The sequence below is a fragment of the Mesoplodon bidens genome, assembly GCF_964165515.1.
Source record: "Mesoplodon bidens genome assembly, chromosome: 20".
NCBI classification, from domain to species: domain Eukaryota; kingdom Metazoa; phylum Chordata; class Mammalia; order Artiodactyla; family Ziphiidae; genus Mesoplodon; species Mesoplodon bidens.
Window position 1 is genome coordinate 13,345,015 of NC_138181.1, and position 23,604 is coordinate 13,368,618.

General features: G+C 39.9%; 1 protein-coding gene across 1 annotated transcript in view; it reads left to right on the plus strand.

The window, feature by feature from the left end:
• LOC308608116 (dnaJ homolog subfamily C member 14-like) overlaps positions 1-23,604 on the plus strand; it is a gene marked incomplete at both ends in the record, with an annotated part of 73,655 nt that overhangs the window by 48,660 nt on the left and 1,391 nt on the right. The window contains 1 exon segment of the mRNA XM_081220790.1: positions 22,698-23,604. Within this exon segment, the coding sequence (XP_081076916.1) occupies positions 22,698-23,604 (907 nt within the window).

Here is a 23,604-nt window from a genome sequence, read left to right on the forward strand (position 1 = left end):
GTTCATGAACATTCATTGTAGCACTATTTGTAATAGACTCAAACTGCAAAAAATCTAAATGTCCATCAGCAGTAAGGCAGATAAATATATGGTGATATATTTAGAATATGAGACAAAAAGCATAGTGAACAAACTTGCATGTACAACATGTATGAATCTCACACACGTGATGATGAATGAAAGAAACTGGTCTTAAAAGAAAACATACTATATCACTTCATTTATATGAAGTTCAAAAGTAAGGAAAAGTAATCTATGATACTAGTTGTTAGAATAATGGTTAATTGGTGGAAAAGTATTTGCTGAGAAAGGCTTCTGGGGTGCAGGTGTTTCTTAAATTTTTTTGGTTTGGGTGACAGTCACATAAATGTATTCAATCTGTGAAATTCATCCAGCTAGATACTTAATGATGGGTGGGCATTTTTGTATGCTTGTTATACTTCAATAAAAGGTTTCCTTATAAAAATAGTGGCTCTGTGACTTTTTAGCTTTTTGTTCTTTGTAAAATCACTTATAGTCTATATCTTATTTCTATTTCTGAAATAGAGGTGGATGAATAACTATTTCACAGCATGTAAAATAGAATTTTGTCTCTGTTTCTCTTTAAAGTACAGCGTGGTCAATTGGTCAACATGTTCTAGGTGCTGGGGATTCAATGGTGAACCAGATAGTTTCCCTGCCTTGATTGAAGTTGCATTTTGTTTGATTATTTGTAGATACAAGGACAAGGATCCCATTTGATCCAACCTGAATTCAACCTTCTCTTTTAACTTCCATTCAAAGCATCGCTAAGAAAGTGTCAAAAAGCAGTAAACTTCATACCTGATAAAGATAAAATGACATGAATTTCACCCTTTCCCCCCTTTTGTCCCTTCTATATCACTGTGATATAGAGAGTGTGTATAAGGTAGCCAGGACAAAGTTGAGAGCAAAAGATCTTGAGGTTACATAATGAAGATGAAAGTTACCAGGGTAGTGTAGTTAAAACTCTTGGTGATGTTGAAAGCACCAGTGTTCTTCAAGCCTAATCTTTGTAGAGTTTTACTTTCCTCCTTGTCTTTTAGTTCACCATTCAGCCCTGATCGAACTTTCAAATACAGTTACTTGCACATACTCACCTAAGATGCAGCTTACAGGGACCTTCCTGGTGACTTTCCTGGCCCAGTGCTTTCAGTACACATCTTTACCTGCCCATGGCTTGAACCTAAAGAGAAACTGGTAAATTATTACATGTCCAAGGCCACTTCCTACAGGGTTTGGGGGTCTCAACAGGAATCTCTACACCCTGATGGTGAGCTACCTAGCAATGATATTGGAACACCATGGTGCATGCATAAAGAAGTGAAGAGAAAATAGTTATTTCTTTAATCCCTGGGCAATTGACCCAACTGCCAAAGCATGTGCATTCTCTTTAACCTGAGAGTTGGTCTAGCTTCTCTTCCAGTTCCCCAAGAAACAGTGAAATATTCAGAAACTTTTGAGTACTAGTCAGCATTCAGGGTAGGTGAAAAGGGAAGATGACTGGGGTGGAGAAAACTTAAAACTCTTGAGCTCTGTAATGCTAAATTACTGTGGCTCATTAGGAATTATCAAAAGCTTTCTTTAGTAGAAACGATTTAACTTCACACAGAACAGACCGTGTTTGTCTAATATAACTCTCACATTGTGAAATGAACACATGAGGGGGGAGTCTGGCTTATTTCACTCAGTATAAATATTCTGGGATTCATCCATGTTGTTTTATGTGGCGTCCATTCATTTTTATCACTGAGTAGTATTCCATTGTATGGATATACAAGTATTCTGTTGACGGATATTTGAGCTGTCCAGGTTTCAGTTGTTACAAATAAGGTTGCTATGAACATTTGGATGTAAACATTCTTTGTATACACGTATTTTTATTTTTATTGTGTAAATATCTAGTAGTCAAATATTCGAGTCATATGGTTTGTTTACCATTTAAAAAAACTGCAAACTGTTTTACAAAGTGGTCATACAATTTTGGTCATAGAATTTTACTTTGCATCTGTGTATAAGAGTTCCAGTGGACTCTACACACTTGTCAATGCTTGTTATTGTCTGTTCTTTTTTCACTTCAGCCATTCTAATATGTGTTTTGGATTGTGTTGTACTAGCTCTTTGTGGTTTTAATTTGCATTTCCCTAATGACTGTGATGTTGAGTGTCTTTTCATGTGCTTATTTGTCATCTGTTTATCTTTGGTGAATTGTCTGCTCAGGTCTTTTGCCCACTTTGGGGGGTTATTTGTATATTTGTAGAGTGCATAGTAAGGTGCATAGAAGGCTCTGGAAAAGAAGCAAAGAAACCTTAGTTGTGAACAATATTGTATGCCAGAGATATCTAGCACCAGCTTCCTTTATTCAGGTTAACATAGTCTTACTTTACCCCTTTCTTTAAATGCATTTGATAGATTTCATGATGTACATGACAGAATTACTTCCTTGGTCTTTTCTTGAGATGAGTTCAAGCCTGGGACCTTTTCTGTGGAACAATGTTGAGTAGAGAGAAAAGCTTCTGTTAAACAGGACTAAGTTCAAATGTTGGTTCTATTCCATGCTAGTTGAGTCACTGTGGGGAAATCCCTTATGTCTCTGAGTCTTATTTTCTATCTGGACAACTGGGGGGGGGCGGTCAATGTGGAGGTGACGGCATCCCCTTTACAGAACTATCATGAGGATCAAAAGGAGCTAAGGAAAGGAAGCATCCAAGACTGTGTTGAACTTGTGTTGTTTTAAATTTCTTTGCCTTTTTTTTTCTCTGTAACTTGAGTGGGAGACAAGCAGAGATGTGTATAGGGCTTGAGAAAACAAGTACCTGATATTCTTCAGGGTACTCTTTTAAACACTCCTTAAGTAGATAACCTTTATAATTATACAGGTAGGAGTGAAAGTTCTGCCACCTAGAAGTATAGGATGCCGGTGAGCTAATGGTACCTGGCACTACGCATCAGACTTTGTATAAATCAGCCCAAGGAATACATAAGATGAAGAATCTTCTTTCAGGTACGCAAAGCCTCACCAGGGACACAGAATATATCCCCATAATTCTTCTTTATTATTTCAAGTTACATGAAATGTTTACTTGGAAACAGAGGACCTCCTCTGGCTAATGCTGAGTGATGTTGATGTTTTTATGAAAAAAGGAGATGATATTGTTAGATGGGGAGTAGACTGGGGAATTGGGATTTGAGGATCCTCGATAGTGCTAAATATTTTTAATGCATTTAAACCTGATCCAAAGTCCCTTGTGGCCAATTGTATTATTTGTTCATAAGTATTTATTCTTTCCTTAGGCTTGCTTTCTCTTGATTGGAATACCTTTCTGTGTGGACTTTTCTAACACTAAATATGTCATTTTAAGTCTCCAGTTCTTCAACACTGAGTGGGTGTCCAACAGTTCAGTTCTGACACTGATTACCCATAGTGAGTGCAGACCCCATGGGTTAAGGGCTCTGCCCCACAAGACTGCCCCACTTCAGATGTCAGCTGCAAATGGCGGCCCCCGGTGACCCACACTTCTGCCTGCTGACTACCAGTTCAGGGGTTCCAACAGCCTCCTCGCTCAGGTTCCATAATTTGCTAGAATGATTCACAGGACTCAGGAAAGCACTTCACCTAAGCAACCGGTTTATTATAAAGGATACAATTCAAGAACAGCCAAATGGAAGAGATGGGTAGGGCAAGGTGGGAGGGCAGAGGTGCAGAACTTCCGTGCCCTCTCCAGGCACACCACCATCCCAGCACATCAATGGTTCCACCAACCAGGAAGCTCCTTGAACCCACCAAGGCGTTTCTTATGGTGCTTTCATCACATGGGCACACTTGATTAAATCCTTAGACATCTGTGATTGAACTCAACTGCCATTCCCTTGTCCCTCCCTGGAGGTGGGGTCGGGCTGAAATTTCTCATTCTGTATTCACATGGCTGATTTTTCTGGTGACCAGTCCCCATCCTAAAGCTACCTAGGACCTCCTTCCCTGTGATTCATTTCATTAGCATACAAAACCCCTAGTAAAATCCAAGAGTTTGGGGAGCTCTGTGCCAACAACCAGGGACAAGGACAAAAAATATCAATCTCTCTCTCTCTCTCTCTCTCTCTCTCTCTCTATATATATATATATATATATATATATATATATATATATTTACTGTACCACACCTTCCAGGCTCCATTGACTCTAGGCTTGGTTATCTGACTTGTGTGGAACAATGAAACGTGGGCAGCTTGGCAGCTCCAGGTGAAGGATTTAAGAGGAATTCCATGTTTTTTGCTCATCCTCTTGAACTTCTGCACTCTATCGCCAGAAGAGCACACTCCAAATAGTGGCTGCTCCTTGAGCCTGGTTCCCAGAATAAGGACTAACAGAGCAGACCTGAACCCAAACGTGGCACCGAGCGCATCCAAGCCCTGTTGGTCGCAGCAGAGCAATACCCAATCCACAGACCCACGAGTAAGAAAGACAGGTTTGTGTTATAAACTGCCGAGATCTTGAGTTTGCTTGCTGCCACAGCAAAAACTGACAAATGTATACATCAACATGCATTACTTCAGGTTTATCCTTTGCTTACTGCTGGATTTTAAACACAGTGGTACATGTTCGAAATAAATCATATTTCACTAAATTCAGAATTGCCATCCATTGAATATTTATTTATTTTTAACATCTTTATTGCAGTATAATTGCTTTACATTGTTGTGTTAGTTGCTGCTGTATAAAAAAGTGAATCAGCTATACTTATACGTATACCCCCATAACCCCTCCCTCTTGTGTCCCCTCCCACCCACCCTATCCCACCCCTCTGGGTGGTCACAAAGCACCGAGCTGATCTCCCTGTGCTACGTGGCTCCTTCCCACTAGCTATCTATTTTATGTAGTGTCTATATGTCCATGCCACTCTCTCACTTCGTCCCAGCTTACCCTTCCCCCTCCCCATGTCCTCAAGTCCATTCTCTACATCTGCGTCTTTATTCCTGTCCTGCGCCTAGGTTCTACAGAACCATTTTTTCTTTTTAGATTCCATTTATATGTTAGCATATGGTATTTTTGTTTTTCTCTTTCTGACTTACTTCACTCTGTATGACAGACTCTAAGTCCATTCACCTCACTACAGATAACTCAGTTTCGTTTCTTTTTATTGCTCAGTAATATTCCATTGTATATATGTGCCACATCTTCTTTATCCATTCATCTGTCGATGGACACTTAGGTTGCTTCCATGTCCTGGCTATTGTAAATAGTGCTGCAATAAACATTGTGGTAAATGACTTTTTTTTTTTTTTTTTTGCAGTATGCAGGCCTCTCACTGTTACGGCCTCTCCTGTTGCGGAGCACAGGCTCTGGACGTGCAGGCTCAGCAGCCATGGCTCATGGGCCTAGCCACTCCGTGGCATGGGGGATCTTCCCAGACTGGGGCATGAACCAGTGTCCCCTGCATCGTCAGGCGGACTCTCAACCACTGCGCCACGAGGGAAGCCCGACTCTTTTCGATCTATGGTTTTCTCAGGGTATATGCCCAGTAGTGGGATTGCTGGGTCATATGGAGTTCTATTTTTAGTTTTTTAAGGAACCTTCATACTGTTCTCCATAGTGACTGTATCAATTTACATTCCCACAAACAGTGCAAGAGGGTTCCTTTTCTCCACACCCTCCCCAGCATTTATTGTTTGTAGATTTTTTGATGATGGCCATTCTGACCAGTGTAAGGTGATACCTCGTTGTAGTTTTGATTTGCATTTCTCTAATGATTAATGAAGTTGAGCATTCTTTCATGTGTTTGTTGGCAATCTGTATACCTTCTTTGGAGAAATGTCTATTTATGTTTTCTGCCCATTTTTGGATTGGGGTGTTTGCTTTTTAATATTGAGCTGCATGAGCTGCTTGTAAATTTTGGAGATTAATTCTTTGTCAGTTGCTTCATTTGCAAATATTTTCTCCCATTCTGAGGGCTGTCTTTTCGTCTAGTTTATGGTTTCCTTTGCTGTACACAAGCTTTTAAGTTTCATTAGATCCCATTTGTTTATTTTTGTTTTTATTTCCATTTCTCTAGGAGGTGGGTCAAAAAGGATCTTGCTGTGATTTATGTCATAGAGTGTTCTGCCTATGTTTTCCTCTAAGAGTTTGTCTGCGCTTACATTTAGGTCATTAATCCATTTCAAGTTTATTTTTGTGTATGGTGTTAGGGAGTGTTCTAATTTCATTCTTTTATATGTAGCTGTCCAGTTTTCCCAGCACCACTTATTGAAGAGACTGTCTTTTCTCCATTGTATGTTCTTGCTCCTTTATCAAAAATTTTGACAATGTGTGCATGGGTTTATCTCTGGGCTTTCTATCCTGTTCCATTGATCTATAGTTCTGTTTTTGTGTCAGTACCATACTGTCTCGATTACTGTAGCTTTGCAGTATAGTCTGAAGTCAGGGAGCCTGATTCCTCCAGCTCTGTTTTTCGTTCTCAAGATTGCTTTGGCTATTTGGGGTCTTTTGTGTTTCCAGACAAATTGTGAAATTTTTTGTTCTAGTTCTGTGAAAAATGCCATTGGTAGTTTGATAGGGATTGCATTGAATCTGTAGATTGCTTTGGGTAGTATAGTCATTTTCACAATGTTGATTCTTCCAATCCAAGAACATGATATATCTCTCCATCTGCTTGTATCATCTTTAATTTCTTTCATCAGTGTCTTATAATTTTCTGCATACAGGTCTTTTGTCTCCTTAGGTAGGTTTATTCCTAGGTATTTTATTCTTTTTGCTGCAATGGTAAATGGGAGCATTTCATTAATTTCTCTTTCAGATTTTTCATCATTAGTGTATAGGAATGCAAGAGATTTCTGTGCATTAATTTTATATCCTGGTAGTCTACCAAATTCATAGATTAGCTCTAGTAGTTTTCTGGTGGCATCTTTAGGATTCTCTATGTATAGTATCATGTCATCTGCAAACAGTGACAGTTTTACTTCTTTTCTGATTTGGATTCCTTTTATTTCTTTTTCTTCTCTAATTGCTGTGGCTAAACCTTCCAAAACTATGTTGAATAATAGTGGTGAGAGTGGGCAACCTTGTCTTGTTCCTGATCTTAGTGGAAATGGTTTCAGTTTTTCACCATTAAGGATGATGTTGGCTGTGGGTTTGTCATATATGGCCTTTATTATGTTGAGGTAATTTCCCTCTATGCCTACTTTCTGGAGAGTTTTTATCATAAATGGGTGTTGAATTTTGTCAAAAGCTTTTTCTGCATCTATTGAGATGATCATATGGGTTTTATCCTTCGATTTGTTAATATGGTGTGTCACAATGATTGATTTGCGTATATTGAAGAATCGTTGCATTCCTGGGATAAACCCCACTTGATCATGGTGTATGATCCTTTTAATGTGCTGTTAGATACTGTTTGCTAGTATTTTTCTGAGGATTTTTGCATCTCTGTTCATCAGTGATATTGGCCTGTAGTTTTCTTTTTTTGTGACATCTTTGTCTGGATTTGGTATCAGGGTGATGGTGGCCTCATAGAATGAGTTTGGGAGTGTTCCTCGCTCTGCTATATTTTGGAAGAGTTTGAGAAGGATAGGTGTTAGCTCTTCCGTAAATGTTTGATAGAATTTGCCCGTGAAGCCATCTGGTCCTGGGCTTTTGTTTCTTGGAAGATTTTTAATCACAGTTTCAATTTCAGTATTTGTGGTTGGTGTGTTTATATTTTCTATTTCTTCCTGGTTCAGTCTCAGAAGGTTGTGGTTTTCTAAGAATTTGTCTGTTTCTTCCAGCTTGTCCATTTTATTGGCATATAGTTGCTTGTAGTAATCTCTCATGATCCTCTGTATTTCTGCAGTGTCAGGTGTTACTTCTCCTCTTTCATTTCTGTTGATTTGCGTCTTCTCCCTTTTTTTCTTGATGAGTCTGGCTAATGGTTTGTCAATTTTGTTTATCTTCTTAAAGAACCAGCTTTTAGTTTTATTGATCTTTGCTATCATTTCCTTCATTTCTTTTTAATTTATTTCTGATCTTATCTTTATGATTTCTTTCCTTCTGCTAACTTTGGGGTTTTGTTCTTCTTTTTCTAATTGCTTTAGGTGTAAGGTTAGGTTGTTTATTTGAGATTTTTCTTGTTTCTTGAGGTAGGATTTTATTGATATAAAGTTCCCTCTTAGAACTGCTTTTGCTGCATCCCATAGGTTTTGGGTCATCGTGTTTCCATTGTCATTTGTTTCTAGGTATTTTCTGATTTCCTCTTTGATTTCTTCAGTGATTTCTTGGTTATTCAGTAGCGTATTTTTTAGCCTCCAAGTGTTTGTATTTTTTACAGTTTTTTTCCTGTAATTGATATCTAGTCTCATAGTGTTTTGGTTGGAAAAGGTACTTGATACGATTTCAATCTTCTTAAATTTACCAAGTCTTGATTTGTGACCCAAGATGTGATCTATCCTGGAGAATGTTCCATGAGCACTTGAGAAGAAAGTGTACTCTGTTGTTTTTGGATGGAATGTCCTATAAATATCAATTAAGTGCATCTTGTTTAATGTATCATTTAAAGCTTGTGTTTTCTTATTTATTTTCATTTTAGTTGATCTGTGCATTGGTGAAAGTAGGGTGTTAAAGTCCCCTGCTATTATTGTTTTACTGTCAATTTCCCCTTTTATGGCTGTTAGCATTTGCCTTATGTATTGAGGTGCTCCTATGTTGGGTGCATAAATATTTACAATTGTTATATCTTCTTCTTGGATTGATACCTTGATCATTTTGTAGTGTCCTTCTTTGTCTCTTGTAATAGTCTTTATTTTAAAGTCTATTTTGTCTGATATGAGAATTGCTACTCCAGTTTTCTTTTGATTTCCGTTTGCAAGGAATATCTTGTTCCATCCCCTCACTTTCAGTCTGTATGTGTCCCTAGGTCTGAAGTGGGTCTCTTGTAGACAGTATATATATGGGTCTTGTTTCTGTATCCATTCAGCAAGCCCGTGTCTTCTGTTTGGAGCATTTAATCCATTTACATTTAAGGTAATTATCTATAGGTATGTTCCTATTACCATTTTCTTAATTGTTTTGGGTTTGTTATTGTAGGTCTTTTCCTTTCTTTTGTTTCCTGCCTAGAGAATTTCCTTTAGCATTTGTTGTAAAGCTGGTTTGGTGGTGCTGAATTCTCTTTGCTTTTGCTTGTCTGTAAAGGTTATAATTTCTCCCTTGAAGCTGAATGAGATCCTTGCTGGGTACAGTAATCTTGGTTGTAGGTTTTTATCTTTCATCACTTAAATATGTCCTGCCACTCCCTTCTGCAGAATTGCCATCCATTTAGATTTTTCTTTGCATCTTGGGTTTTAAGCTGAACTTTAAAAGGCCTCACTGTCACTTGCTCCTATGGTTTCAGGCCCTCTTATATCCAGAAAGGCCTGGAAATTAAAGGAAAAAATAAGTAGGTTACCTGTGAGGCGAAATCCAATGCAGACTTTGCAAAATCCATTACACCTGAAAAATATGTTCCTTGAGCCTCTCAGTCCAAATGCCACTGACTTCCTCCATCCTGGCTGATAGTACATTATGTTCTGGACTTACCAAAAATGCAGCCAGCCTGCAATTCAGACCCGCTTGCATGGAGGCAAGGTTCCCAGTGGGAGATGCCTCACAGAACTTAGTTATCTCTTGACTAAGAATGGCTAGTTAGGAACGACAGCTCTAAGAAGGAAAATGCATGCTGAAGAAATATAGATGAGAAAGGGGAAAGAAGAAAAAGGGGGAAAAAAAAAGGAAAAATCTCCTGAAAAAAAAACAACTGGGGCTTCCCTGGTGGCGCAGTGGTTGAGAGTCTGCCTGCCGATGCAGGGGACACGGGTTCGTGCCCCGGTCTGGGAGGATCCCACATGCCGCGGAGCAACTGGGCCCGTGAGCCAAAATTACTGAGCCTGCGCGTCTGGAGCCTGTGCTCCGCAACGAGAGAGGCCGCGATAGTGAGGGGCCCGCGCACCGCGATGAAGAGTGGCTCCCGCTCGCCACAACTGGAGAAAGCCCTCGCACAGAAGCGAAGACCCAACACAGCCAAAAATAAAATAAATAAATAAAGCAAACTATCAACAAGTAAAAATAAAAAAACACTATTATAAAAAAAAAACCACAACAACAACTGAAGTTTGCCCTGTAGAAATTCAACTGTCCGTGTGTGTATGTGTGTGCAGTAAGACACTCCAAAGCCCAGAAAATCAAAGCAGAGAAGGTGTTAGCCTACAGTGAGAGATGAGCACCCAGCTCCACTGCCTTGGTGCTGGGCAGGTGCTGGCTTGGACTAAAGAAGGGGTGAGAATTAACTAGAGCTGCTTCTGAACACCTTCCTTGGAATTGCCTGTTTGTGCTTTTGTGGTTTTGTTATCCCTTCATTCTTGGTGTTCTTCCAGCTACCAGGCTCCTGCAAACTCAAGTCTTGAAAGCAAACCTGACTCTGTAAGTCTACAGGAAAATGAGCAAAGCAGTGTTTGTCCCTTTGATTCGTGCTCTTTTCCCATGGATCTATTTTTTCCCCACAACCCGAAGACTCATAACAGTTAATGAACAGCCTATAGTATAGAGAACATAAAATAGATTTCCCTCCTGAATCATCCTTGATTATGTTTTCTACAAACTCATTTGCGGATTGCTGGGTCCAGACCTTCCATTTGTGGGAGGGGCTGCTTATTTTCAAAGGCAAGTGCGAAGCTATTGATAAACTCAGAAGACTTCAGTTGACAAACAGCCCAATTTCAATATACTCAGCCTGAGAGTCTTCACTTTGAAACTCATTATGTCCTTTAATATAATGCAACATTTAACCTGCCTTATATTTAGTTGTCCTTGTGGGTATTTGGCAAATTTAAATTTTCAAACAGTTTCAGCCTGAGCCATCAACATTAAATTTTTTTTTCCAATTTTGGTTGGGTCACTGAAATAATTGCTGGCGTTTAGCAGATTAAGTTGGATTGATTTCCATGATCTATTACGTATCTACTACAATGTACAAGGTTGTGATTGGGGTGGAGAGACATCCTGTTTTACTGTCATTTGTTTTTCTGAGCAAGTTTAAAAAAAATGCTTGAGGAAAGCCAAGGGTACTTATGAAAGGCATTGCATATATGCATTAGAGAAATATCTTTAATTATTGGTGATGAATTAAAGTACTTTCCTTCTTAAAGGTGGAGATGCTGTGTGTAGACAGTTCATCACTGTAACACTGGGATCCTGCTTGTCCTTTAGTTTCAAGTTATTTTCTTTAGAAACGGGATTCAGTGGAAGCAAAGTCCAGGAGAGTGTGGATCCTGTTGAAAACACTCTCCTCTTAAAAGATTCCGTGTCCGTGGACAACCTAGGAGAACCTGCATCCTGTAAAACAAGCCCTTCGTTTACAGGCACACTCTTCTTAGAGGTTAATTCCCCTGACCTTCCTAAATCAAACTCATGCATAGGAGTAAACAGTGGGTAAGTGCTGGCCTGTCTACAGAGGAGCAGAATATATAACAGACTTTCATACCATCTGACATTTTTCAAACTTGAGAGAAGGATGATGGTGGAAGAGCCTCACTTGTGATGCTACCATGCAGCCAAGAGAAGAGAAATGAGACGAAACTGAAAGCTGTCCCTGCACCACCAGACTCAGATTCCAGCTTCTTCTTCCCATGGCAAGCACAGATCATTAACACTGGTAATGTCTTCACTGAATCTGCTTGGATAAAGTGACAAGTCTAATTTGTTACCGACAGACCGACGGCTGGGAGTATGTTTAAGATGCATTGCTCTTGCTCCTGGACCCTCTGAGTTGCTGTGCCGAGTCTGTCAGGTAGGCTTGGCATTTGGTTAAAGACTATCTGTGATTTCATCCATCTCCCCAAAGGCCTCCCGGGCGAAAAACCTGCTGCTTCTGCTCCCTCCTTCTTTCTTCAGTTCCAGGAACAGCCTCTGCCAGCAAACCTGGAGGTGCTGTGATTTAAAATTCAGAACCTGGGCAGGGATTCCTTATGCAAGTAATTACCATTAATAATCAATAACTCTCAGCCTGACAAATAATTGCAACAGATCTGGATCGGTGTAAACTTATTCTCTGAATGATATGGATGTGGCAATGATACTGGTTTTCATGAACTAGAAAACATATTTGGGGTCCCATTTTAATAAGCTTTAGAGTGATTTTAAGTTAAGCTACATAGAATTTAAAAACATGATGCAAATGGGGTGTCTGAGGAATGGAGATGAGTGAGCCTCATGAAGGAAAAGCTTAAATCATTACCTATGACATAATATTATAATAAAGTAAATTTCATGTGGAAGATGATGATAGTCTGATCCCAATGCCAACTAAATCCAGAGCAATGATTACAGATTTTAAATATGATATGAAATATTTATACTCTACATTGAGCAGGCTGCCTCTATAAGGCAGATATTTAGCTTACGTAAGAAGCTATAGCAGAAAACGGATCAAGAGTAAACCAGCTATCTACCCACACACTACGTGCCTCACTTCTAGTTAGAATTAATGGTGCTGAGTCTTTGAAAGGCATTCATGGAATTTGAGAACTGGAAGTGAGTTCCCCAAAATGTCAAAGAAACAAATATTTGCTGTGATAGATATGGGCCACAATTTAAAGCAAAATTCATGTTCTTCTTTGACTTTACACTTATTGTCCTTCTAGTTTAATGTCATTGGTTTCCTGATTTAGTTTTAGAAGTTCTGTCTTTTAAAAGCATGTGCACCGTGGGTATGGAATATAAACCAATAATAATCTAGCCCTTGTTAATATACCAGGCACTTTGCTAAATATTATACATACATGGTCTCATTTAATCCTCTGAACCTATGATATATTTACATCTTTGCTTCAATTTTAGATAAGGAAACTGAAGTTCTAAAGATTTGGAATTTCAAGAATGTGCCAATAAAACAAGTGTAAGATAGTGTAGGGAAATTATAGCCACATAAAAGCAAAGTCCAGTGAAAGACTGAGACAGCCCTGATTTGGAGATAGATACAAGGTACTCATTATTCATTCTACATATCAAGGACACAAAGAGAAATAAGAAATGGTCCCCATCACTGAGACCTGAGTATAATGGAACAGCTTGGGGGAGGGCACGTCCCCACAGGGGATAACCTCTGAGCTGGGTCAGGATTGTGGATGGGAACATGCCACGTCAGTTTCAGGGAAGAAGCTAGACTAATAGGAGGGAATAGCTTAACACAGAGGGATGAACAAGAGCCTGTTGTTTGTGCAATGGTGAGAAGCAGAGTGTGGCTGGAACACAGATGGCATCAGTTTGATGAAGGGGAGTGGTGAGTAAGGCAAGGGAGGGGTCTAAATTGTAGGAAATGAGGCTGGGAGGTTAGGTTGGAGCTAGATACTTAAGGAGTCTGGTATGTTGCTACATTGCTCACAATCCCCTCAGAATAGTGTGCCTTTAGCAATGCAGTCTTCACTTTCACCTTCGAGGTTGTCCAAACTGACTCTTCCTTTCATCCTTAAGAGGGTCCAGAAACCTTTTGCTTTTGTTGAGGGCAGAAGTTCACTGGTGGTGTAAGACCAAAGGATCGGTTAATATGTCAATACTTCCCACACTGGAAAAATCACTTCTGGGCTTCAGGACCTTGGTTAGTATTCTTTTCTTACAGCTTTTTCTTCTCAGTTCTCTCTTGATGTCTAGGAGCATATACATATTGCCTCTAGGGCCACCACTGGCCTACACGGTGTCTGTGTACTTTGGCAAAAGCTGAACTTCCCCCGCTTTTCTCCTGCTACCGCTGACAGCCCCACTGTTACCTGGTTTGGGAGACAGAGGTGCTATAGTACAAGGAATCCCCCTTCATCCAGGCAGACACTGTCACTTGCAGGGCACAAGTGAAGTGAAAGACTGTTTGAGACAGCCCTGATTTGGAGATAGATACAACAAGGTACTCATTATTCATTCTAGATATCAAGGACACAAAGAAAAATAAGAAATGGTCCCCATCATTGAGACCTGAGTATCACGGAACAGCTTGAGGGAGGGCATTGGGTTAGTACTCTCTTTGCTCACAAGACATCATCCCGCAGAACTCAAGATGCAGATGCGACCATATGTTGTAGTCCTAACCTCCAATTTCCATATAAATAGCACAATTCGATGGATTGCACTGTTTCAGAGTATAGCTAGCTTCTGCCACTGCAAGTTCTAGAATAGAGGCGAAATCATCCCCACCTCTTGGTAATATTGCAGGGAAGACTTCTGTGGTGGGATAGATGGCCTCTCAGATCCTTCCAGACCCAGAAATCCTGCCCCTGCCTTATGACTGTTAACAGATGAGTGGCCTGTTACCATTGATTGAAGGCCTGCGAGTATGTGAAGCTGGGTGCGAACAGCTCTTGGAGCAGCTGGAAAGAGCAGGTTTCTTAATGGTAATTGGTCCCTTGGATATCAGTGCTCACTTTCTACCTCATTTTTTGGAGGTCAGTGTGTCAGTATAAAAAATAAAAAGACTTTTCGGATGTGAATTACTTTGTAGCCTCATGTATTGAATTTCAGTTGAATTTCTTCATCTCCTACCTTGTCTCCAAACACCAAACATGTAGAGGCAGAGGATTCTGAAGTCCAGATACGGCCCTGGATTTGCCATTCACTAATTGTGCGATCCTAAGTCAGTTACACTGCTTTTGTGGATCTCAAATTGCACACCTGTAAAATAAAAATAATTGAGGAAAATGCCCCAAGTTTCCTGTTCCTATTTCCAACCACATTGTGAGGATCGGCACCAGCCCCCTCCCCACTTGTCACAGGTATTATCCTACAGAAGACCGGACTCGAGGCCACTCATAAATCCTCCTTCTTCCTCCTTGCCCGCTAGGAAAGCTAGCATGCTGGTGCTCTGACCATTTAGCCCTTTTCCCAGCAAGTGACACATCCAGCAGCAAAAAGGCAGTTCTGCCTTAAAAAGTTCAATTGTTCTTGCTTTGCTCTGATGTAAAACTAAAACTAAAAATCAGTTATAGACCTCTGGAGGTTTTAATAGAGACTCATTTAAATCATTTGCTCCTACAATTGTTATACATCAGTGTTCACATATTGCAAGCTTTTCACACAGCAAGATGCGCCCCATCCAGTGGACTTTGCTACAGAGGACTCCCATCACTCGTGCTGCTACATACTCAACACTGGCTCCACCACATATGCGTCGTTTTTAGCACAATTTGCATGCTCAGTATTCTGGTACACATCACTCCGGCTATGTCAGTTGATGCTTATTTTAGAGAATAAGTATAAATGTAGGTACACTATGTGGAGAGTGTATTTATATTCATGGGACACATTTCTGTGACTCTGCATATTAATTACAACATTATTCAAGTGGTTCTTGTAGAGATGGGGATATACACTGTATACAAGTCATTTAAAGTTCATTTGGGTGGAAAATATTTAGATAAACTAAAAGCAGAATCCTAGTAAATGCAACATTGACTCTTAAATTATTCTAGTATTTACTTTCTGATCTTTGTAGTGTTCAACACAAAAATAGCATAAATTGCTATGCAAGGGAAGTTAAACCAAAGTCACCTTCAGTTTGCATGGACAAGAATCGGCATTAGACTTTCAACCTTGTGCTTTTGTAAGTGATGTAATAAGGGCAAGAGTGGGGCAAAAGGTGGCAAGTAGGTGCCAGTGCTAGCTTCCTCTTCTCCACAAGGAAGCCTGGAGTCTGTATTGGATTCTGAGGGCATTATGCTCCAACATCCAGACGAGGTGCTTTGACTCTTCTAATTTTTGCTTTGAATAATCACTGGGTGTCTAAATCCCATTAGAAATTTTCTACTTTAATTGGGTGTCAAATTATTTGTGGAAAACAGGAAGCACACTATCTATAGGGTATAGGGGTCTGTTTGGGAGAAAAAGTAGAGCTGAGATGAGAACAATATATGCCAAGTCAGAAGGTTTCGCTTCAAGATGTGGGATTTGGGGCAAATCACTGAGCTTTAATTTCCTCACTAGTAGAACTAGTAGAAGATGCTTAGGAAAAATGGAGCTAATATATGCTGTAAGTCCTCCCCAGTGTTGTCTTTAAATTGAATGAGCTTCTGTTGGTGAAGAGACATTGTAATTCAAGAGTTGAAAGCAAGTTTTTTTTTTGGTAAGAGTGGGAGAAAGGCTACAATCCCAGAGGGTCTGGGAAGTTGAAAGTTTATCAGTATTGGAACTCAGTTACTGGACCTTGAGACCAAGAAGGGCAAAGAGGCTAATTTGATGGTTCCTTTACTCTGAACCTAGAGTTCTTTAAATTCTCCCTGATGGGAGGAGGATATGTCCTAGTGTCTACACGGAGCTGAAGCCTCCAGATGGGGTCAGGCCAAGGACTGAGCTGTTACTCTATAGCTTTAATCCTTGGGGAAGCATCCTAAGAATTTATTTTGGATTGGTTCCCATGAACTAAATACCTCAAGACATCAATAGGTATGAATTTAAGGGAGTTTGAAAAAATATTTGTACAATTCACAATGAAATAAGAATGTTACAAGCCCAGAAACAGTGACTATTCTGAATCATTCCTTTTATCAATGACTCAAACTCAATGCCTTTGAAAACTAACTCTAGTCAAGAGCACTTAAAACACTTTGTATTCAAGCTTCTTAAAATGAAGAATTAATCATTTCTGACTGCACTTTAAATAGAAAACAAGCTGGTCTAAGACAATTAGAAAGAATGGCACTGAGCAGCTTGTGCTGCACCCATTCTTCCCAGATATGTAATTAAAAATTAAAAAATAATAATACCAAGATGTAAAATAAAAGTAAGAAAGTCCAATAAAGATCTAATTTCCCCCCAAAGATTTCTCATTTTATGTTTTTCTTAGGAAATATCATTATTACACCTAAGACTCTTTCAAACATCATTTTGGTGCCCCTAAGCATATGTTTTCTCTGCCTGTTGGGAAACTCAGAACTGACTGAACACAGCAGGATATGTCCCAAGAGTAGTAGCATCTCTCTTGTACTCTCGACTGGGAGAAAAAATGAAGGCTCAGATTCAACAAACACTTGGGGCAAGAGAATGGAGGTGGACACTGAAAGAGGAAGCGGTTAATCAGGGACTGAATGTTGGTCTCCCCATTCCTCTGAGTAAGAAAAGCAAGGAGAGCTTCTCCGGAGTTCTGCAGCTACACAATCACTGAGCAGTACTTCATGAGGTAAGATCATAGCATTTCCTTCTGCAAAGACAGTGGCAATGAAAGAGCAGATGTATTTCTGCTCAGTTATGAAGTGTGAAGAGTCAGCAGCAAGTCTGAAGTGAACAAAATTGATAATATCCTTCTAGTCCTTCATGGAAACAAACAGATAAAATCTAGCAGCCTGGCCTTTTGCCTCCTCCCTTTTCGTTCTTGGCTGTGGCAGTAGGCTGGCTGGAAAAGACCTCCCAGCATCTGGTTCAGGGTGGAGTAGGCATACATCACTTTCATGTCTTACCTTCTAACTCCTTTCTTTAGTCTCAAAACCAAAAGTTACAAAGGTTTGTTATTGCTGGGATTCTAAGCAGTGAGTGGCCTTGGAGATGAATGGGAATAGGATTGTCCATGAGGCATGCAAAGGGGATAGGTCTAAAGAATAGAGACCAGAGTAAAGATACAAATTATAAAAAATAAAATAGGAAAGCACAGAAAAATAGTAGCTGAATAACCAAAGGGAAAGAAAAAGGAGGGAACCGGTTATAGGCTGAATTGTTTCTCCCAAAATTTATATGTTGAATCTCAACCCCTAGTGCCTTAGAATGTCACTGTATTTGGAGAAAGGGTACTTAAAGTGATGATTAAGGTAAAATGAGGCCTTGTGGATGGGCCCTAATCCAATATAGCCGGTATCCTTATAAGAATAAAAGATTAGGACACAGACTCACAGAATGGGAAGGCCTTTTGAAGATACAGAGAGAAGGCACCCATCTACAGTCAAGTGAAGAAGCCTCAGAAGAAATCAACCCTGTTGACACCTTTGTCTTGAATTTCTAGCCTCCAGGATTGAGAGAAAATAAGTTTAGTTGTTCAAGCCACCCAGACCGTCAGAACCAGAAAAGAAAAAATAAAATCCTCCAAGAATAAATAGAAAGAATAGAGGAAAGTTGCAGATAGCTATAAATCCATAAGAAAATAAGATGGAAATAAATGAATATTAGGATGCAAGTAATAAAGGAGGGAGGAAAATGGGGGGGAATCAAAGGACATGGTGGCATTTCTTGCTGAATTTCTGGGGAAAAGAGGAAATGAGACCTGGAAGACTAATAGGCACAGAATAAACAAATACAACAAAAGAAAGCACACATCAGGTTTTATGTGTGCATGACTGAGGTAAAATTTGAATGTTTAGTTGAACTTCCTCACTTTTTGAAACACCAATCACAGGGAAAGCCTGCAGTTCTTTCCAGAAACTTAGATTATTTGGGGAAATAAATAGATGCATGGGATAATCTTGATTATATATAAGAAGAATTTCAAATAAGGAATAACAGTGGGGGAAAAGCCATAAGATTCTTATTTCTAAAAGAACAGATTGATCCATAGGTTGAGCAGGTAATTAAAAATTCCGTTAACGATGTCATTAATCAGATTCATTTTCTGGTCCTATTGGAGCTCTACATTAGTGTTTCTGGTGGTTTGCTCAATAATATGTCACAGAAACTGTGCAAGAATGCCTGATATGGAGAGGCTCAGAAGTCAAGTGCTGAGAAGTGGAAAAAATGTGCTACAGATTTTTTTCAGATGTTCTCAGATCAAATTATGGTGTTGAAAAATTGTATAGTATGTTCAGTAGAGCACCTGAGATGAAAAGACAGTTCAGTGGCTTTGTAATCTAGATAAAAAAAGAATCGTGGCGCCGTGCTTATGTAGGGTGTAATTCACAAGTTCAGAAGTGTCAGTGTTGGAGGTGATGGCAAGGAAGCACTTGCTTTTTGAATAACTTTCACATAAATTTACATATAAAAACCTGGATAATATCAATAGATCTGCCTGATTCCTTATTTTCTGTATCTATTGAGTAAGCACTTAGGTTTTGTATTTTGTCCATCTATTTATCAAGCAGTACATGTTCTATACACAGGAAATGCTGAAAACATTGAGTAGATGGAAGAAAATATCCTAAGAATCATAGAATTTCAGCATGTGGAACAAAATTAGGCATCATTTAGCTTATGTCCTTTAATTTACATTACCATAAAACTGAGGTTCTGAGATCTAAGTGATTTTTTAAAAATGTAAGCCTGTATTTATTCACATGTAATATCATTTATTTTATGAATGGCTGCCTGTAGCCTAGATTTTACTTTCTTGAGCAGTTGACATCTAAGTGATTTGAACAAAGTCAGATAGAGACAATGGTGGATCAAGAGTAGGACACAAATTGTGCAACTCCCAGGTTTCTGGACTTTTGAGATCTTTGAAAAAAGATGCTAAATGTTCCAATGAACATAATTGTTATTGTTTTGAAAAGAAAATAATCCCTTCGTAGACTATCCCTGATAAGAAGATATATTTAGATATAAATCTGGGACATTACAGGATATACCAAAAATGTTGCAAGCCTTTATTTGGGGGGATATCATTCCCTTGCTTGTTCAATAAATCCTTACTGAGCACCTACTATGGGCCAGGCACTGTGCTAGGAACTAGGGAAATGGCAGTGAGCAAAACAGTCAAAACTCTCTGCCCTTATGGAATTCATATATTCATGTGGGGAGCACTAAAAACAAGAAAAATATATGGAACATCAGATGTAATAGCACTGTTGAGAAGAATGAACTGGGAAGAGATAGAGAGGGGTAGGTTAAAATGATCTGATCAGATCAAGCCTCACAGAGAAAGTGATGTTTATGCAAAGGTTTGAAAGAGAAAGTGAGTGTGAGCATTGCAGCTAAAACGAGCAGTTCTGTGGAGCTGCGGAGGTATTAGGGTTAGGGTTAGGGTTAGGGTTTTATCATTTCGGAGGCTAAATAATCAAGATCAGTGGCCAATATTTATTACATTAAGGAGGTAATAGGGGTAAATGCCACTTGACTTTTCACTGTGTAAGGTGAAAATATTCTCAGGGGCCAAATGACCTTTCAGACTATCCTGACATATACAATCTGGCCCGGCAAAGTGCGTACATTTCATGAGCTGGTTGGTTGAAGATGGTGAAAGGAAACCTTTGATGAATTCAGTCAATACTGGTTTTCTTTCATGTCAGTTTTTTATCTGTGGACACAGTATGACTGCTTGGGTTAAGAAATCTAAATTGGGATACTCTCTTCTGACAGAAGTAAGATGGATTTATTCACTGTGTCACAGCCAGAAGCATAACCCTTCTGCGGAAATGAACAATTTAGCATTTCCAGGTCACGGAAGACTGTGAAGATGATACGTCAGGCATGTTTAGTATAAATGCAGATCTTACTGAAGAGTGACATGTCAGCAGGGCTTGAAACGACTCTTTTCCTTAAAAAGCAAACCTAAGACATGGTCTTTCTCAAACATTAAATTTTTCTGCTAAGGCAACTTTTACAACAACTTGATATGTGAAAAAAATTGAGAACCCAGTGCAGACACATATGAAAAGAAAACAAGAGTCTCTTCTTTATATTATACACTTCTTGGTTCCTGTACTTTAAAATGCATTAAAGTATGATTCATTTTACACATGTAAAATTGTGTATCACTTACTAAATATGCAACTGTTGAAAATACTGAAGCTATCTTCACTATTGAGATGGTCCACACAAACCTATTAGAGGGGATTCTCTGGCGGTCCTGTGGCTGGGACTCCGCACTTCCACTGCAGGGGTCGCGGGTTCGATCCCTGGTAAGCTGGCTGGTCAGGGAACTAGGATCCCGCAAGCCACGTGGCACAGCCAAAAACAAACAAGCAAACAAAAACCTATTAGAGTTTTCTGGAACCCTTCACAGGCTACATATGGAAAGGGAACAGGTTAGACATAAATACTGAAGTCAAAATAGGGGGCAAAGCAGGGAGATGCGCAGCCGTAACAGATGGAAATGTTTTTGAGCACCTAAGGCATGAGAGCAGTGATTTAACAAAATACTCTACTTTTGGATATACCTGAAAGTTAGATCCACAATAAGACTGACACCAAGAAGTGGTTTTCTTTCAAATAACAAAGCAGTGACCCAGCTTTGAAAGCATTTTCTCTACTTGCTTAAGAAAGAACTTCCATTTAAAACCCAGGGCTGTCTTGTGTAAAGCTCTAACATTAGAGATAGGGATTCAAATCTTAACTCTCATACTTACATCTGTGAGTTTGACCTCTCTGTCCATTTGTCCTCCTGTTTCCCTTTAGGATTGTTGTAAATTTAAATGACATAACTCACAAAAGTGCTTTGAACAGCGTTTAGTACAGTGGGAAGACTCATGTATATTAGGTATCATTATTATGTTCCAGTGGTTCCTGGAATAGAAAAGTGGAAATTGGAAATACAGGACCAGACTCTAATTTGTTGCTTGATTCATTCTGGTGTGATGTAAAGCACAGGCTTTACAGTTAGACCTGGCTTCTAACCCCAGCTCCACCTCTTAGTAGACGGTGTGACACAGTAAATTGTTTATTTGCTTTCAGCTTCAGTTTCCTCATCTGTAAAATAACACACCGATGCAGTCCTTATCGGGGTGTGAAAAAGTGACAAGGATTAAATGCCAATGCTCAGTAAGGAATGCCATTCCTCATATTTACCTTATGGATGTTTAATGTCATATCAGATTTTTATTGTATATAGTTATGATATCAAGAATCAAATCATATCCTGTTTCATATTACGATCTGTAAAATATTTTTAAAGCATAAAAAAACCAAAAAATCATGGGATTTCTTAGCAGTAAAGACCCTAGGAATAATCTAGTTCAATCTTTTTATTTTACAAGCAAATGAACTAAAACTAAGAATAGGCACGTGTGTTGTTTCTGAAGTCACATGGTTAGTTTGTAGCAGATCTAAGAGCACATGCCTGTGACTAGCAGACCAGAGCCGTTACAGGTTTCTCCCATAGGCACATTACTAACAAGGCTTCTAACACATTGAAGCTTTATTGCAATTGCCTATTATTTAATCTAAATAGTGAAGACCTTTGTACTTTCAAATGCAAATATTTTCCCACTTCGTTTCTTCACCTCCTGTGGCTATAGATTTAAGAATATTAGATTTGCTTTAGGACAAATATTTTGGTTTTCAGGCAAATACTTTAATGATACATCTCCATGAGTCGCCTGCTAGGTTAGGGTGAGGATGTAGTAAGGGAGATATGAGAAAGGGTGTGATAGATTGTGAGCAGTGTCCATTTTCCCTTTGACAGGAGAACTGAGGATCGGTGTCTCATTTATTATATGGCAAATACCATGAGATTTTAAAAATATCTTGGAGTTAAGTACAATATAATCATCACTCTATTTCTGGAGCCAAGATGAGAGAATGGATTATAAATTGCAGCCCGAGGTATTTGCATTGAATACATGGATCTTGGCACTGAAATAGTCATGAGATGCAATAATATATTCAGTTCATCAACTGGCTATACAGTTTCTATAGCATCTCCTTGTTTATTTAAATAATAAGTCTGTGTCTGAGACCAATAACTTCTCAGATCAATCAACTCAGTGAAAGAAAAAAAAAAGAGACAAGACTAGTTTGCTTGATAATTCCCACCACCTCTCCTCACCCAGTAGACACTGGTATATTTCAGTCAAAAGGAATGGGAATCAAAACTCCCGGTGTGGAGTGACCTGGAGGCGGAGCCGGGGGAGCTGCTCTCTAGCTCCCCCTGGCTCTCCGCCTACCTGCTCGAGGGGGAGGAGTTACCTCCACTCTTCGGCCTCAGAACTTACCATGATGGCTGTGACCTAAAATCCGCAGGAAGCCCTGGGGTCACGGCCCAGAAGCACCCCGGAGAAGGAGGGTTGTGTGGAGCCCACCACAGTGGTGGTACCTCCCTCAGGACTTTAGGACCCTCTGTGGACCCTGAAATGCTTTCATTCTCAGGACTCAGGGACTCAGCTGGACCTGCTCGTAATGGTACCCGCTGCCTCACAGAGCACCCTAGTCCTAAGTACACACAGCCCCCAAATCCAGCCCACTGGTCAGATCCAAGCCACGGCCCTCCAAGGGGTCCAGGACCCCCTAGGGATGGAGAGGACCCTGATCAGAGTGACGCATCTTCAGAAGAGTCAGGAGTGGACCAGGAACTCTCAAGAGAGAATGAGGCTGGGTACCAGGACGATGGGAACCCTTCTTTTCTTTCCATTCCGTCTGCTTGTAACTGCCAGGGAACCCCTGGAATCGCTGAAGGGCCTTGTTCTGAGGGAGGAGACAGCTCTTCTAGCAACTTTTGCCACCACTGTACCTCTCCAGCTTTGGGGGAAGATGAAGAGTTGGAAGAGGAGTATGATGAGGAGGAACGTCTTAAGTTTCCCAGTGGTTTTTCACGTGTGCCCAGTGGAAAGAAACCTGCACTCCGGAGACAACGGCACCGTGTTCCAGCCAAGGAGGGTACTCGGGAGGGTGGACGCAGAGATCCCAGATCCCCTGGTCGACATCGGCTGGGTCGGAACCGGAGTCGGGCAGATAAGCGCAGAGGACTGGGAGGAGGGGGG